The 15,338-nt window shown below is 41.9% G+C and overlaps 1 protein-coding gene across 2 annotated transcripts in view; it reads right to left on the bottom strand.

Annotated features, from left to right (window-relative positions):
* The window catches only part of LOC105031011 (ubiquitin carboxyl-terminal hydrolase 31), a 29,264-nt gene extending 17,179 nt beyond the window's left edge, over positions 1-12,085 (bottom strand). For both annotated transcript variants that reach the window (XM_010905182.4, XM_020046194.3), the window contains exon 1: positions 10,609-12,085. In XM_010905182.4, the coding sequence (XP_010903484.1) occupies positions 10,609-11,157 (549 nt within the window). In that variant the 5' untranslated portion in view covers positions 11,158-12,085. The remainder of the gene's footprint in view (positions 1-10,608) is intronic.
* Between the last annotated feature and the right edge of the window lie 3,253 nt (positions 12,086-15,338).

The following is a 15,338-nucleotide window of genomic DNA, read 5'->3' as shown; positions in this document are numbered from 1 at the left end:
CAATCCCAGAACCCGGTGGTGGACACCGGAAGTAAGGGATGCCGTCAAGCTGAAGGAGTCCTATCAGGCCTGGTTGGCTTGTGGGACTCCTGAGGCAGCTGACGGGTACCGACAGGCCAAGCGGACTGCAGCCCGGGTGGTTGTGGAGGCAAAAACTTGGGCCTGGGAGGAGTTCGGTGAGGCCATGGAGAAGGACTATCAGCTGGCCTCGAAGAGATTCTGGCAAACCGTCCGGCGCCTCAGGAGAGGGAAACAGTGCCCTACCAGCGCTGTTTACAGTAGAGGTGGGCAGCTGTTGACCTCAACTGGGGATGTCGTCGGGCGGTGGAAGGAGTACTTCAAGGATCTCCTCAATCCCTCATCAAGCAGACGATGAGGGCTCAGAGGTGGACTCGTCCATCACCCGGGCTGAATTCACAGAGGTGGTCAGGAAACTCCTCGGTGGCAAGGCACTGGGGGTGGATGATATCCGCCCTGAGTACCTCAAGTCTCTGGATGTTGTGGGGCTGTCTTGGTTGACACGCCTGTGCAACATTGCGTGGCGGTCGGGGACAGTGCCTCTGGGATGGCAGACCGGGGTGGTGGTCCCTCTTTTTAAGAAGGGGGACTGGAGGGTGTGTTCCAACTATAGGGGGATCACACTTCTCAGCCTCCCCGGGAAAGTCTATGCCAGGGTTCTGGAGAGGAGAATACGGCCGATAGTAGAACCTCGGATTCAGGAGGAACAGTGTGGTTTTCGTCCGGGCCGTGAAACACTGGACCAGCTCTATACCCTCTATGGGATGCTGGAGGGTTCATGGGAGTTTGCCCAACCAATCCACATGTGGATTTGGAGAAGGCATTCAACTGTGTCCCTTGCGGCATCCTGTGGAGAGTGCTTCAGGAATATGGGGTCCTGGGTCCTTTGCTAAGGGCTGTCAGGTCCCTGTACGACCGAAGCAGGAGCTTGGTCCGCATTGCCGGAAGTCAGACTTGTTCCCAGTGCATGTTGGACTCCGGCAGGGCTGCCCTTTGTCGCCGGTTCTGTTCGTAATTTTTATAGTTACATATTTACATAATTCCTGCGAATATGGGTTATATTTTGGAGCATGATAAACAATTTGAAATGAAAATATTTCATAGGGATTTAATTTCATAGGGATATATTTCATAGGGATTTAATTAATATTTCATAGGGATTTAATTCATAATCACCCTTTGGGATTTAAATACAGTACAATGTGACCAGGCAAACTACCAATCATATGTAATTATACAATTCAATTTGCATAATGAGCCAAACAAATTTTTTTTAATTAAAGTGCTACATATACATTATATATCACTCAATCCAGTAAACACTGTCAAGAAAATACACTGAGTTTTCCCCTTGTGAATCTATCTAATGTCTTGTTAATGAGTCGTAAGTGCTCTCAAGTTTGGTTCTCAAGGATGTGGCCTCAGACAGAAGCTATATCCTGTCTGCCCAGCCACATGTTCAATTAAACACGGCCATGATATGAAAAGGGTGTATGCACCTTCTAATGTCAATGGTGAGAACTCAAGCATCAATGAAATATCTCTTTAAGCTGTGACAAACATGAAGAAATACGGTGTACATTCAGCCAACATCTGATACACTCTTTCAATACTCTATTCAAAAACTAGCTGAGATATTATAACACGGCTGACCATCCCCTTGGGCACTTCCAGTATACTGTACAAGAAAACTGAAGAAAATAATTCATAATGCAAAACAAACATGACTCCTAAATGGCCGGGTTCTCTACGTTTCACATTAAATATATGACATATGGTTTTGTTGAACATTCTGAATACACTTTTGGAAACACACTAATGAAGTAAACCATGAAGTGACCTGCCATGCAAAACTAAGCCAGTCCAATCAGAACATAACTGAAGCACAATTAACAAAATCAATGAATTACTGAAGGTTGGGATTAATTGTAAGTCAATACGATACACATAAACACACTTGCGCTAAATAAAGTGCATATTTTAAAAGATCTCACTCTCTCTAGTGAAGGAGCCTCAATTTCACAGATATGACCATGGCCCCACACTCCAGAGTGAGTAATCTATATCGAATGAGACAGTTTGTTCCCTTGCTGACAACTGAGAGAGAAAAATGGACGGAAATAGAAACAGTGTCAGGAATAAGCACTGTACTACTGGATGGGTCTGTTCAATTCAATTCCACCTCCAATATTTACTTTGAACCGGTAAAGCGACACATTGTAGGCACAAGTCTGAAACAGACAAAGAACATCCTTGGTGTGAAGAACTGTAAATTCACAGATAAATCTTTAGTGAGTGGCTTTGACAGGCACTCTGGTGGTGGCGATCGGAGCGTAACCTCGGGACATTAAAAGTATCTACCTGAATGCCTCCTCTCGGATAGGATGAAATGCATAAGAGTACAATGAAAAAAATTGAAAAGATTGACTTGAAATATTTGATTATATCTTTTCATGTGACAACAATAAATTACACTTTGCTACAATGTAAAGTAGTGAGTGTACAGCTTGTATAACAGTGTAAATTTGCTGCCCCTCAAAAACAACACAACACACAGCCATTAATGTCTAAACCGCTGACAACAAATGTGAGTACACCCCTAAGTGAAAATGTCCAAATTGGGCCCAATTAGCCATTTTCCCTCCCCGGTGTCATGTGACTCGCTAGTGTTACAAGGTCCAAATTGGGCCCAAACTGTCAATACTTTGTGTGGCCACCATTATTTTCCAGCACTGTCTTAACCCTCTTGGGCATGGAGTCCACCAGAGCTTCACAGGTTGTCAATGGAGTCCTCTTCCACTCCTCCATGACGACATCACGGAGCTGGTGGATGTTAAGAGACCTTGCACTCCTCCACCTTCCATATGAGGATGCCCCACAGATGCTCAATAGGGTTTAGGTCTGGAGACATGCTTGGCCAGTCCATCACCTTTACCCTCAGCTTCCTTAGCAAGGCAGTGGTCACCTTGGAGGTGTGTTTGGGGTCATTATCATGTTGCAATACTGCCCTGAGGCCCAGTCTCCGAAGGGAGGGGATCATGCTTTGCTTTAGTATGTCACACAACATGTTGGCATTCATGGTTCCCTCAATGAACTGTAGCTCCCCAGTGCTGGCAGCACTCATGCAGCCCCAGACCATGACACTCCCACCACCATTCTTGACTGTAGGCAAGACACACATGTCTATGTACTCCTCACCTGGTTGCCGCCACACACACTTGACACCATCTGAACAAAATAAGTTTATCTTAGTCTCATCAGACCACAGGACATGGTTCCAGTAATCCATGTCCTTAGTCTGCTTGTCTTCAGCAAACTGTTTGCAGGCTTTCTTGTGCATCGTCTTTAGAAGAGGCTTCCTTCTGGGACAACAGCCATGCAGACCAATTTGATGCAGTGTGCAGCGTATGGTCTGAGCACTTACAGGCTGACACCCACCCCTTCAACCTCTGCAGCAATGTTGGCAGCACTCATACGTCTATTTCCCAAAGATAACCTCTGGATATGACGCTGAGCACGTCCACTCAACTTCATGGTCAACCATGGCGAGGCCTGTTCTGATTGGAACCTGTCCTGTTAAACCGCTCTATGGTCTTGGCCACCGTGCTGCAGCTCAGTTTCAGGGTCTTGGCAAACAAATTATAGCCTAAGCCATCTTTATGTAGAGCAACAATTCTTTTTTTCAGATCCTTAGAGAGTTCTTTGCCATGAGGTGCCATGTTGAACTTCCAGTGACAAAGATGAGGGAGTGTGAGAATGAAAACACCAAATTTAACACACCTGCTCCCCATTCACACCTGAGACCTTGTAACACTAACGAGTCACATGACACCGGGGAGGGAAAATGGCTAATTGGGCCCAATTTGGACATTTTCACTTAGGGGTGTACTCACTTATGTTGCAGGCGGTTTAGACATTAATGGCTGTGTGTTGTGTTATTTTTGACGGGACTGCAAATTTACACTGTTATACAAGCGGTACACTCACTACTTTACATTGTAGAAAAGTGTAATTTCTTAAGTGTTGTCACATGAAAAGATATAATCAAATATTTGCAAAAATGTGAGGGGTGTACTCACTTTTGTGAGATACTGTATATACATGAATTCAAACTAAAGCCTTTTATTTGGTTAGTTTTTATTTGTAAACAAAAAAAAGAAAGAAAATACATACATTTTATATATTTATGTTTTTTATTATTTTTTGTTACTTTACTGTATACTATTTAACGCAATGGTAATTTGCAACATTTACACAGTTGCCAGTAGTTAGGTTCACTTTCTCAATAGTTGCCACTCACTAGCCTAAAACTGACATCTTCGCTACCAGTTGCCATTTGAACTCAAACTAACATTGAAAAACCATTAAGCATTGAAACCAACCAATGTAAATAGAAAAGATGCATGAAGACTAAGTCTAACTTAAGATTTATTTTGGACAAGATCATTTCTATCTTGGTCCACATTCCAGGTGGTTTATTATGTGCAGTCTATGGCTGCCACTTCTGTGCATTGTTGAATACAATTAAAGTATTAGTTCTGGTATTAAAGAAAACAAAGAAAATACTTGTAAAACTGCTAACGCACACTTTGTCTTTGCTATAAAAACCAACAAGCCCTGACCACACAATTTCAATAGACCACCTGCAAGGAAAACTGATGACATACGAGTGACTGTCACGTGACATGTGTCTCATTCACCTTTGTTTCTGGATTAAAAAATCTCGGAAGTTGTGCAGTGTGGATATTGCACATCTCAGTATTGCAATTTTTACCATCATTTAATTAATCGTGTAGCTCTACCGAAGCGCATTCTACAAAGGTTAAAGTAAGATAATGTAATACAAATGCATAGATTAGGAAAAAGGCTTCATACTATCAGAAAATTATGATAAATAATATTGTGTGTGGTTATCTCAGTGAGCACAGTGGGATCAATAATCAGCAAGTGGAAGCTGCATCACACCACCCAGGCACTGACAAGAAAAGGCTATCCCCCATTAAAAAGGAAACTTGTGAGTGAAGCCACAGAGAGTGAAACGATCACTTTGAAAGAGCAACAGTGTTCAGTGGCCCAAGCGGAGAAATGCTGCACCGGTCAACCAGATCAACAACTCAAGAGCTCCTTATCACACTTGTCTGTTTTGTAGGAGTCAAGAAAGAAGCTATTACTCTAAAATGTTCAATTTGAAAGCATGTGAGGTGCTATAGCTGTGATGTGCTATTCTTGAGATCAGCTGAGACCAAGATAGAGCTTTTTGATCAAACCTAAAATCACTACGTGCGGCAGTGGTGGCAGCATCATTCTGTGGGCATGCTTCTCAACAGCAGGAACTGTGAATTGTGTTAAAATTGAAGGAAGAAAGGAGGGGAAAAAGATACAGGGAAATACTGCAAGAGAACCTGCTTCAGTCCGCAAAAAAACAGAAACTTGTGTGAAAATTCAACTTACAGCAGGACGGTGGTTTCAAGCACACGGCCAACGCACCAATTGCAGTGACTCAGAAACTAAACGGTGAATGGCCCACAATGATGGCCAACTGACCTCAGTCCCATTTAGAAACTGTGGCACTATGTGAAAACATTGTCCTACCAAGCTGAAAAACCTTCACAGAGTGTGACAATAATAGGCCAGAATTTTAGCATACATAATTACCAAAATACTCAAAAAAAATACACAAAAGGTGGCTCCACCAAACGTTAATGTGTTGGGGTTAACTATTTTTGCAAGCAACATATTTCAATTTCTGTTTTTGGTAACACTTTATTTTGAGAGAACGTGTGCCTGTAAATGCTCTACAGATCGTCTACTGACTATCTGTAACATTTAAATAACGATCTACTCATGCACTCCTTATTTTAATGTGCTCAAAATCCGGCCAACAGCTAGTAAGAAAGTTGGAAGTTAACAAGTGGATGCATTCGTGTACTGATTGGTTAATAACCAAAAATGTCAACCACAAAAAATTTAAAAACGATATTGTGCATTTAATGTTGTTATATGGGTACAGTAATAACCCTAAAAGGGGATGTCAGAGGTCAGCATGTTAGGGAGGAATTCAGAATAGTTTACAACTAGCAATTACCATGGATTGTTCAAGTAGATTTTTTAAGTCGTATTTGATGAATTACTGCTTCCCATTTAATCACCAATGCCACAAAATCTACATCCTGACAAAATGTTCTCTAATTTTCACAATGTGACCGCTGAAGTAACAAGAAACCAGGCAAGCCTAGTTCAGTCGGCCCGCAATAGAAAGTGCTGCCATCTTGAGATTCAAACTTGGCTGTGTCGTTAACCTCTACACCAGGGAGCTGTACTTTTGCCAGGTGTCATTATAGCCTCTTGTTTCTATCCTGAACAAATCCTCTTTTGCTACTGGCCGTTTTAATAGTTAATTGGCCATTCGTGAATGACATTGATAGAGTTAAACTGACTAACATTTCTTACTAAGTTTACCTCTACCACAAATTGTGGCTATGTATAGCGTTTGCCACTGGCCGTTTTAACAGCGTATTAGCCAGTAATAAACTTTGCCGGTACTAACTTACTGGAATAGTCATAAGAATCAAGCAATTGCTAGCGAGTCTGCCAAAGCTATTTAATTTCATGGCATAGGAAGTTATTTTTTTATTTCATGGAAAAATAACATACTTTTTTATTTCATTCGTGAATTACATTTATACAATAAACTATCAATAAATGCGATGATAACTAACTTTTTCATCAAGTGAAAAGACAAGAGAATCATGGAATCTACCAGAAATAATTAATAAATGTTGTTGCTCTCAATAGATTGGAACGTAGGTCTTCCATATGAGAGACACTGTCGTTAACCACAAAGCCACGGCATTATAAGTTCCAGCAGTCGCTAGACTCGATTGAGGATTGTGTTAAATAGGCTTACTAGTATCTACTAACTTCCTAGGAATAATCATAAGAATTGAGCAATTGCTAGCAAGACTGAAGATGAACTATTCCATTTCAGAAACAGTCGTAATATAACCGTATACAGTTCAATAAATCAATCAATCAAATGTATTCATAAAGCCCTTTTTACATCACCAGTTGTCACAAAGTGATTTTACAAAACACCTGGCCTTAAACCCCAAGGAGCAAACAACAGTAGTGTTGAATTTCAGTGGCTAGGAAAATCTCCCTAAGAATGACAAAATGTAGGAAGAAACCTGGAGAGGACCCAGGCTCAGATGGGTGACCAGTCCCCTTCTGGCTGTGCCAGGTGAACATATTAAGATTACAATTGTAATAATTAATAAATGCATGTGGGCTGAGTCTAGAGTCTATTTAAACTTAGTCCAGGTCGGAAGCATGACCAGATGGACAAGGACAGGGACAACACGGGGGAGGTGTCAGCACAGTGGCAGCCGAAATCGATTGATAAAAAGTTTCTGATTCTGCTATGTTTCGAAGATGAAAATAAGCAACTCTTGAGACATATCTTATATGTTCATCAAAGGAGAGGTCAAGGTCAAAGGTAACGCCAAGGTTTCTTACAGTTTTTTGGGATACGACCATGCAGCCGTCGAGGTTCACAGTGAGATCTGCTAACAACGCTCTTTGTTTCTTGGGTCCTAAAACAAGCATTTCTGTTTTTCTTGAGTTTAAAAGCAAGAAGTTCTCTGTCAACCACTTCCTAATATCTGAAACGCATGCTTCCAAAGTAGCTAATTTTGGGGCTTCTCCATGCTTCATTGAAATATATAACTGTGTGTCATCAGCATAACAGTGAAAGTTGACATTGTGATTCCAGATTACATCGCCCAGAGGCAGCATATATAGTGAGAACAATAATGGGCCCAGAACTGAGCCTTGAGGAACACCAAAACATACCTTTAACTTGTCAGAGGATAAGCCATCCAAACTAACAAACTGATATCTTTCAGATAAATAAGATTTAAACCAGGCTAGAACATGTCCACGTAGCCCAATATGGGTTTCCATTCTCTCTAAGAGAAGGGAGTGATCAATAGTGTCAAAAGCAGCACTAAGATCAAGAAGCAACAGAACGAATGCGGAACCTTTGTCTGAGGCCAATTGAAGGTCATTTGTTACCTTCACGAGTGCATTCTCAGTACTATGATGGGGTCTGAAACTGGACTGGAGCATTTCATAAATGTTATTTGTCTTCAGGAAGGCATTCAGTTGTTGGGAAACACATTTTTCTAAGACTTTTGAGAGGAACGGGAAGTTCGATATTGGCCAATAAATTGTTTAATATGTCAGGACCCAGATTATTTTTTTTTAGAAGAGGCTTAATTTCTGCTATTTTTAGTGAGTTTGGTACACATCCGGAGGAAAAGGAGCAATTTGTCATGTTCAACATTGACAGACCTAGCACAGGAAATAGCTCCTTAAGTAATTTTGTTGGAATCGGGTCTAGCTGACAATTTGTGGGTTTAGAACTCATTACAAATTTAGTGAATGTGTCGAGCGGTCCCGTATCAAAAAATTCAAGTGTCCCCATTGACACCTGGTCAGGGACATTCTCAGGACAACTGAGATTTTGTTTCAGCCTTAACTGAAAATCAGTTTCAGTTAAAGCTTAAGATATTGTAACTAAGTTGTTAAGCCAGCAAAGATGTGAAAATCCTTTGTTGCTCAAACGCGTCATAATCTACAGGGATTTTTCTGTCTGAGTCATTAGGGATAGAAGACTTCAATATATTTAAAAGACTTCAGTGTGCTTTGTGAGCCTCCTTGAGAGAAACAAATAACACATTCTAGGCTCTTGGTGTCTCACCTTCACAGAGTTGAGTGACAATCCATTGAGGCCCAAACCAATGGTTGCAACATCATGTTGTTCAAGAATTTCCTGGGCGCCCAGTTTGCACTGAGGCAACTGCTCCTCGTTAGTATAGTCTGACCCAAAACGCATGCACGGATGTGTACTTCGAAATACACCAGAAACAGTCTCAATGTAAGCGGAAACTATTTCATTTCAGGTTTTCGTCTATACAGAACAATTCATAATGCGTACTACGCATAACCTGTGAGGAGATACGAACTCGGGACCTATAGTTCACAAGCCCCTTCTATAACCACTAAGCTATTTAACAAGAAGTAGCCAGTCAGTCACTCACTCATTTGCTCTTCTTAGCTGGCTCCACTTATGCAGTCTGGCAAAAAGGGCTTCATAAAACACATTTGACTGATGGATTGATTGAGTAACAAACATGTTCATCCCATTCTCTGTTAAACTGCCTTAGTCTGTCTTTTAAAAACAAATCCAAAAAGTAACAGAGCGATGGGGGCAGCATACATTCACCCTTATCCAGATCGACAAACATTAGTGAATGTACACATTCACTTCAAATCATGAGCCATTCGGACATTGACAGCCAGACTGCAAATATAACTATGACAACAGGTTTAACCCCTTTATTTTTACAATAAATACCATGAGACCACTGAGTCATCACATCTGTTTAACGTCCCATCCAAAAGATGACACTGCAAAGGGCAACATCCCCTTCACTGACCTGAGGCATTGGGATTTGCTATTAAGACCAGAAAGCAGAGTGCTCCCTAGCGGCCTTCCAAATCCACATCTAGTTTCCCATAGGGACTTACCATGACTGACCCTGTTAAGCTTTAAAGACAAGCCAGCAGTAGGAAGCAGGGTGCTATGCCACTGAATCCATTCATCATCTGCCACAGCTACTTGGAGGTTGTTGCTAATTTCTTTTATTAATCAAGGGAATGGCAGAGTAGGCGAGAATTACAATTGACACATTACATAATTCCATTAGTATGAACCAAAGCATAGACTTTCATATGACTGGTTTTCCATTAATGGAATCGTTATAGGCCTACAGATCTGTGATAGTTCGACATGTAACTATCACTCATCATGTGCTAACAATTAAAGATGCTTCGGTGGATTTTTCCTGTTTAATTCATCTCTTGTGGGTCTCGTGGACAAGTGGATCTCGCGGACATGTGGATCTCGTGGACATGTATCCACTTGACTCCTAGCATACTGAATGCTACGGCTCAATAGTGCCCTGAAATATGTTCTGAACGAGAGCAGTCCAATATCCGGTGGAATTAAATAGAAAGTATATCTCCTGGACTGCAAAACACTCAGGGCCTATGCACTAATCCAGGATTGTCCAACCGTTGTACTGGACAGTGTGTGCATGTTTTTTTTCCTCCAGCCCTGCTCTACCTAACCCACACAACCTACACACATCAGCTGCGCATTGGGTTTCTGCTAATGAGTCACCTCGAATAAATCAATAGTAGGTATAGTCTGGATGACACGTAATCCCCAAAGACAAACATTCAGTCTTAAAGGCTAATAGGCTAAACTGGCACGATTTTTTTTTATAACAAAGTAACAATGAACTCATAAAATATGAATTGCATGTTGGCCGTTACATTATTTTTTAGCACGTGCATATTAGAACGAATGAATTTCGAATACCAAAGCTTTTACATTTTCCAGCATGCGCCCTTTGCCAAGATTATAATCCATCGGATTGTGTTCTTAATCCTATTTTTATCAAACAATAGACAGCGAGCAAAACTATGCAAACGATTCTGTTACCAATGTATGCATCCACGTACCTTGAATTCTCGACTGTGTTGTGGGGTGTACTCAAACGTCCACAAAGCGCGGACAAGACCAGAAAGCTGCTCCGTGACTTCACCCGACTCCTGTGGGTGTACCTTTCTTTGGATACAGACACCATTTGTTGACTTCGGTTTATTCGATTCAGTCGATTTGTCATTGGTGCTGTGACTACTGTCCTCTCCACGGTATTGTTCCAAAGCTAAATATTCAGCAAAAAGTTCCGTGTTGCTAAGACATTGCAAAATAGCGTTCATGAAGCAGGTGTTGCCATGGTTCTTTAGTCCGGCAACTCCGGGTACTTTGTCACCAAATAGGAACCCGCCACATTCACTGTCGTCGGAGGGGACAGACCCGCCGGTGTTAGCCGGGATGAAACTTGCATCGTCCTTCTCTTCAACGTCTTGCTCCTCGTTACCGAAATGGGACAGAGTCGACAGTGTCCTGAGAACTCTGTTCATAAAGCTTCCCACAGAGCGCACGGAGCCCCTTCGGAAGAGCTTTTTACTGAAGGATTTCTTCTCTTTAGTGGCAGCTTTCGACATGTTTACAGCTTCTTAATAATGTAATTTAAATTTAGAGAGAACGAGCACCTATGGACAATAACTGGATTACTGTTTAATTTCCAATTACAAAAAATAACCACAGTGATTGTTGATGTTCCCAGCTGATGATCGTTGGCTATAAAACATCGTTATGGTTTTTCGAGGAATAAGTGGAGCATTTGTGCCTTAACATTAGTACCCTATAGCCAAAAACAAAAGACTCATGATGTCTATCGTCTCATTTTAAACAATGCGTCGGATTACATACATTTCGTCCATGGTTTTGGTAGCTGTCACGCCAATAAACCAAGGCACCCTAGAGGGTCTCCACGCACGAGATCATTTTCATTATTTCTGAGGCTATTATATCTTATATCTTCTGGACAATTCTGTGTCACTTCATGCAGGTGTAACAGGATGAACAAAATAATGCGCGTTCCGTAAAGCATCAGCGGGTCACGTTACTCAAACATCAACAGCAATTAATCAACCCATACATTGGGACCACCGTGTACAGAGCGGTGTTCCTCATGTTTTATTTAAGGAAACGCAGCTCCACCCATAAAATCATATTCCCGCATCTTCAGAGAAAATATATGTCCACGATATTGCCAAAAACTGTTGTATTGCTGATGTTTATAGACCGGTGGATGGCCTCACTAAATCGCCCAAACCGTGGACGCGTTTACAGAAGCTCTCTCAAACTGAGAATCCCCCAAAAATGACCGAAGGGAAGCATAGTCCACCGCTCCCTCCATATTACAACTATCCATCGTATATGCGCCGTAATATGAACATGTTTCGTTACCTCCGTTGCTAAGTTTTAGGTAGTGTCTCATCTTGTATTGACTTATTTTCTTACTAATGTTGATTCATCGCAAGGCCGCTTCTCCTGTCTTCATCATCTGGACTCACCAATACTGCAGGCAGGCAGGGCGGTAACGGCTGACGTCACGACGAAACACTGTTCCATGTTGGAGGAGAGGAGAGCAGGTAGCGGCATGTGATGCTGGGATGGCGAATTCAGATCACTTTGTTGACTGGAGACTGGAGACTGGAGTCTCATTATACTGTCCTGCTTTACGTAAAATACCTAACCACAAGACTTAAAGTGATTAAAAAAACTAAGCCTATGAGGTAAAAAAAGCACCAATTAGGATCTTTACCCTGGTATCCAAAAAAACGTGTATAGTCATTACAATAGCCTATCCTAGAACCGTTTTAGTATATTGCAAAATGGGGTGAGAAAGTATGTAGATAAACAAAAATAGAGAAGTCAACATTTACTATTTAATGCCGTCCCCCACCTATGACGCAGGAACCCCCTTAGGCCAATTGAAATATTGCATCTGACTACCATTTTGGTTAATTAGTAAAGCGCCCCACTTGGGCCAATCAGTGTACTTCTAAATGCAGGATATCTTTGTCAAGACAAAGCCTTCAGCCAAATTGGGCCAGGGTTGTTGACGGTATTGCTTAGGTTCGCTAGGCCATGTGTGCCAAATCAAAAAGATTTGTATATCAATCTTGACAATGTTTTCAAAATGTCTACCAATTTCTTTCAGACAACAACTCTTTGTAGTCTGATAAATATATTCTCCTCCATGCGCGATGGTGCCGGAGAAAATGGTGTGCATTGAAAAATTGCTAAAAACAAAATATGTTATACACTAAATCTGCATTTATGTACTGCCCTATTCAGTTTAAACCACAGGTGAGTTTATCATTACAGAATGTTAAATATTTATTTCTACATTTTGATGTGTGCTAAAAGCTATTTTCAGTGGTGTAGTGGAGTGTATACGTGGATAGACACCATTTATGCACTCTTTGTAATTTTTATCAAGCATGAACCCAACCTTTTCTGAAAAAAGAATTGAAAGGGAGCGTCAACTTACTGACATGTCATCAGCATCTACCTCCCTTTTTTAACACAAAATTACTGGTAATTGTCTTTCTTGAAGACCCAGTTGCAGACAAATGTCTTCATTCTGACAACTAGGTTTTTGGATATATTTTTGAAGACCTCTGGAGGGATGTGATGTCGTTGAGCCACTGGGCCCCTAGGCCTTTGTTAAGGTCATCAAGAAATTTGCTCAGTAACAAGGATATTTTAGCCAAAAATGTGTTTTCCTGTCAGGTGGCTGACACCTGTCTGTCAGGAGGCTGACACCTGTCTTCCAGGAGGCTGACACCTGTCTGTCAGGAGGCTGACACCTGTCTGTCAGGAGGCTGACACCTGTCTGTCAGGAGGCTGACACCTGTCTGTCAGGAGGCTGACACCTGTCTGTCAGGAGGCTGACACCTGTCTGTCAGGAGGCTGACACCTGTCTGTCAGGAGGCTGACACCTGTCTGTCAGGATTCTGACACCTGTCTGTCAGGAGGCTGACACCTGTCTGTCAGGAGGCTGACACCTGTCTGTCAAGAGGCTGACACCTGTCTGTCAGGAGGCTGACACCTGTCTGTCAGGAGGCTGACACCTGTCTGTCAGGAGGCTGATACCTGTCTGTCAAGAGGCTGACACCTGTCTGTCAGGAGGCTGACACCTGCAAGTTGCTCTTCCAGAAAGACAATAAGCACAAGAAACAAAAATATTTTGGTATCCTCATACAGTAAACATTTAGTTTGCAGTTGAACAAAACTCCAAATCAACAATTAACTACATTGTAGCTCATTCCACTTAGAAATCCTAACATGGCTCAGAGAATATTATTATTGCTACCTTTTAGTAGGTAGAAATAATTACATTTCAAACAGGTTATTCTCCTTTCAATTTAGAAGTGAATTGGTGGCACCTGCAATATGAAAATCACTCCAGCAACCAGTCTGAATACAGAAAAAGACCTGTTTTGTGTCACTGCCATGAGAATGGAGAAAATAAAAAATGGAAAATTCAGAAAAAAGATTCTAACCTTAATGTTCCTGTTTCCATTGTATGTAATGTTATCAAAAGGTTTAAGTGCCACATCACTGTAACCAACCTCCATGGATGTAACCACAAGAAAAAGCTGAATGCAAGCTCACAGGATTGTTGGAAAAGTAAAGTCAGAACAACTTGGAGCTCAATGCCCTAAAGACTGTGGAGATGATAGTGGACTTCAGCAGAAGTCCAGCTGCCCCCCCCCCCCATTGCCCTGGGTGGCTCCCCAGTCACCTCTGTGGAGTCCTTGTGCGATCTGGGCACCACCATCAACCAGGACCTCAAGTGGGAGCTGAACATCACCTCGCTTACAAAGAAAACACAGCAGAGGATGAACTTCCTGCGACAGCTGAAGATGTTCAACCTGCCAACAACTATGATGGTGCTTTTCTACACTGCCATTTCTACAAGACATACGCACCTCCAGAAGGCGAGCGGGAAATATTGGGGCCTGATCCCTCTCACCCCAGAAATTGACTATTCAGTGCTCTCCCCTCTGGCAGAGGTCTATCAGGACCAAAGCATCCTGCCACAAGAACAGTTTATTTCCTACAACAGTAGGCCTCATGAACATGCCCCTGAAACCAAATTGACAATAGCCCGCTCTCCACATACACACACAACCCTCAACTGGACAAATCTATTACCCCTACCCACAGAAACACTCAACTGGACAAAATCTTGCACCATATACTTTTTAGCTATTTTTAGTAAATTATTAATACAGTCTACTAATTTTAGTCCACTGTTCTTATTTGTTTTTACCTCCCTTATTCTTTTTGTATTAATTGTTGCACCAACAGCCAGAGCAAATTCCTTGTTTGTTGTGAAACTTACTTGGCAATAAAACTCTGATTTCTGATTCTGAAAGAACCTTGATCAATTGACACCCAGATTCAAGCTGACCTTCAGACATAAGGTCTGACAGTTTTAACTTGCACCATACTGTTGCCAACTCAATCAAAGAGGGTTGGATGGTAGGAGACACAGGAGAACCCCAGTGTTTTTTAAATTTGCCTAACGACACCTGAACATGGCACAATCCTCACGGGACAATCTCCCCTGGACAGAGGAGACCAAATTAGGGATTTCTGGTAATGAACACCAGAAAACCAAATGACGGCTTCAAAGAAAAGACACTTTCCCTTCTGTCAAACACGAAGGAGGATCAGTGATGTTTTGTGGTTGCTTTTTGCATCCTGTGGCCCTGGGTGCCTTGAATGTGTGCATCATATTATTCAACCAGGAGAATAACTAGGC

The sequence above is a fragment of the Esox lucius genome, chromosome 5 (genome assembly GCF_011004845.1).
Source record: "Esox lucius isolate fEsoLuc1 chromosome 5, fEsoLuc1.pri, whole genome shotgun sequence".
Classification (NCBI taxonomy): Eukaryota; Metazoa; Chordata; class Actinopteri; order Esociformes; family Esocidae; genus Esox; species Esox lucius.
Note: the sequence above shows the minus strand (reverse complement) of the source record. Positions and strands in the feature narration are given on the sequence as shown.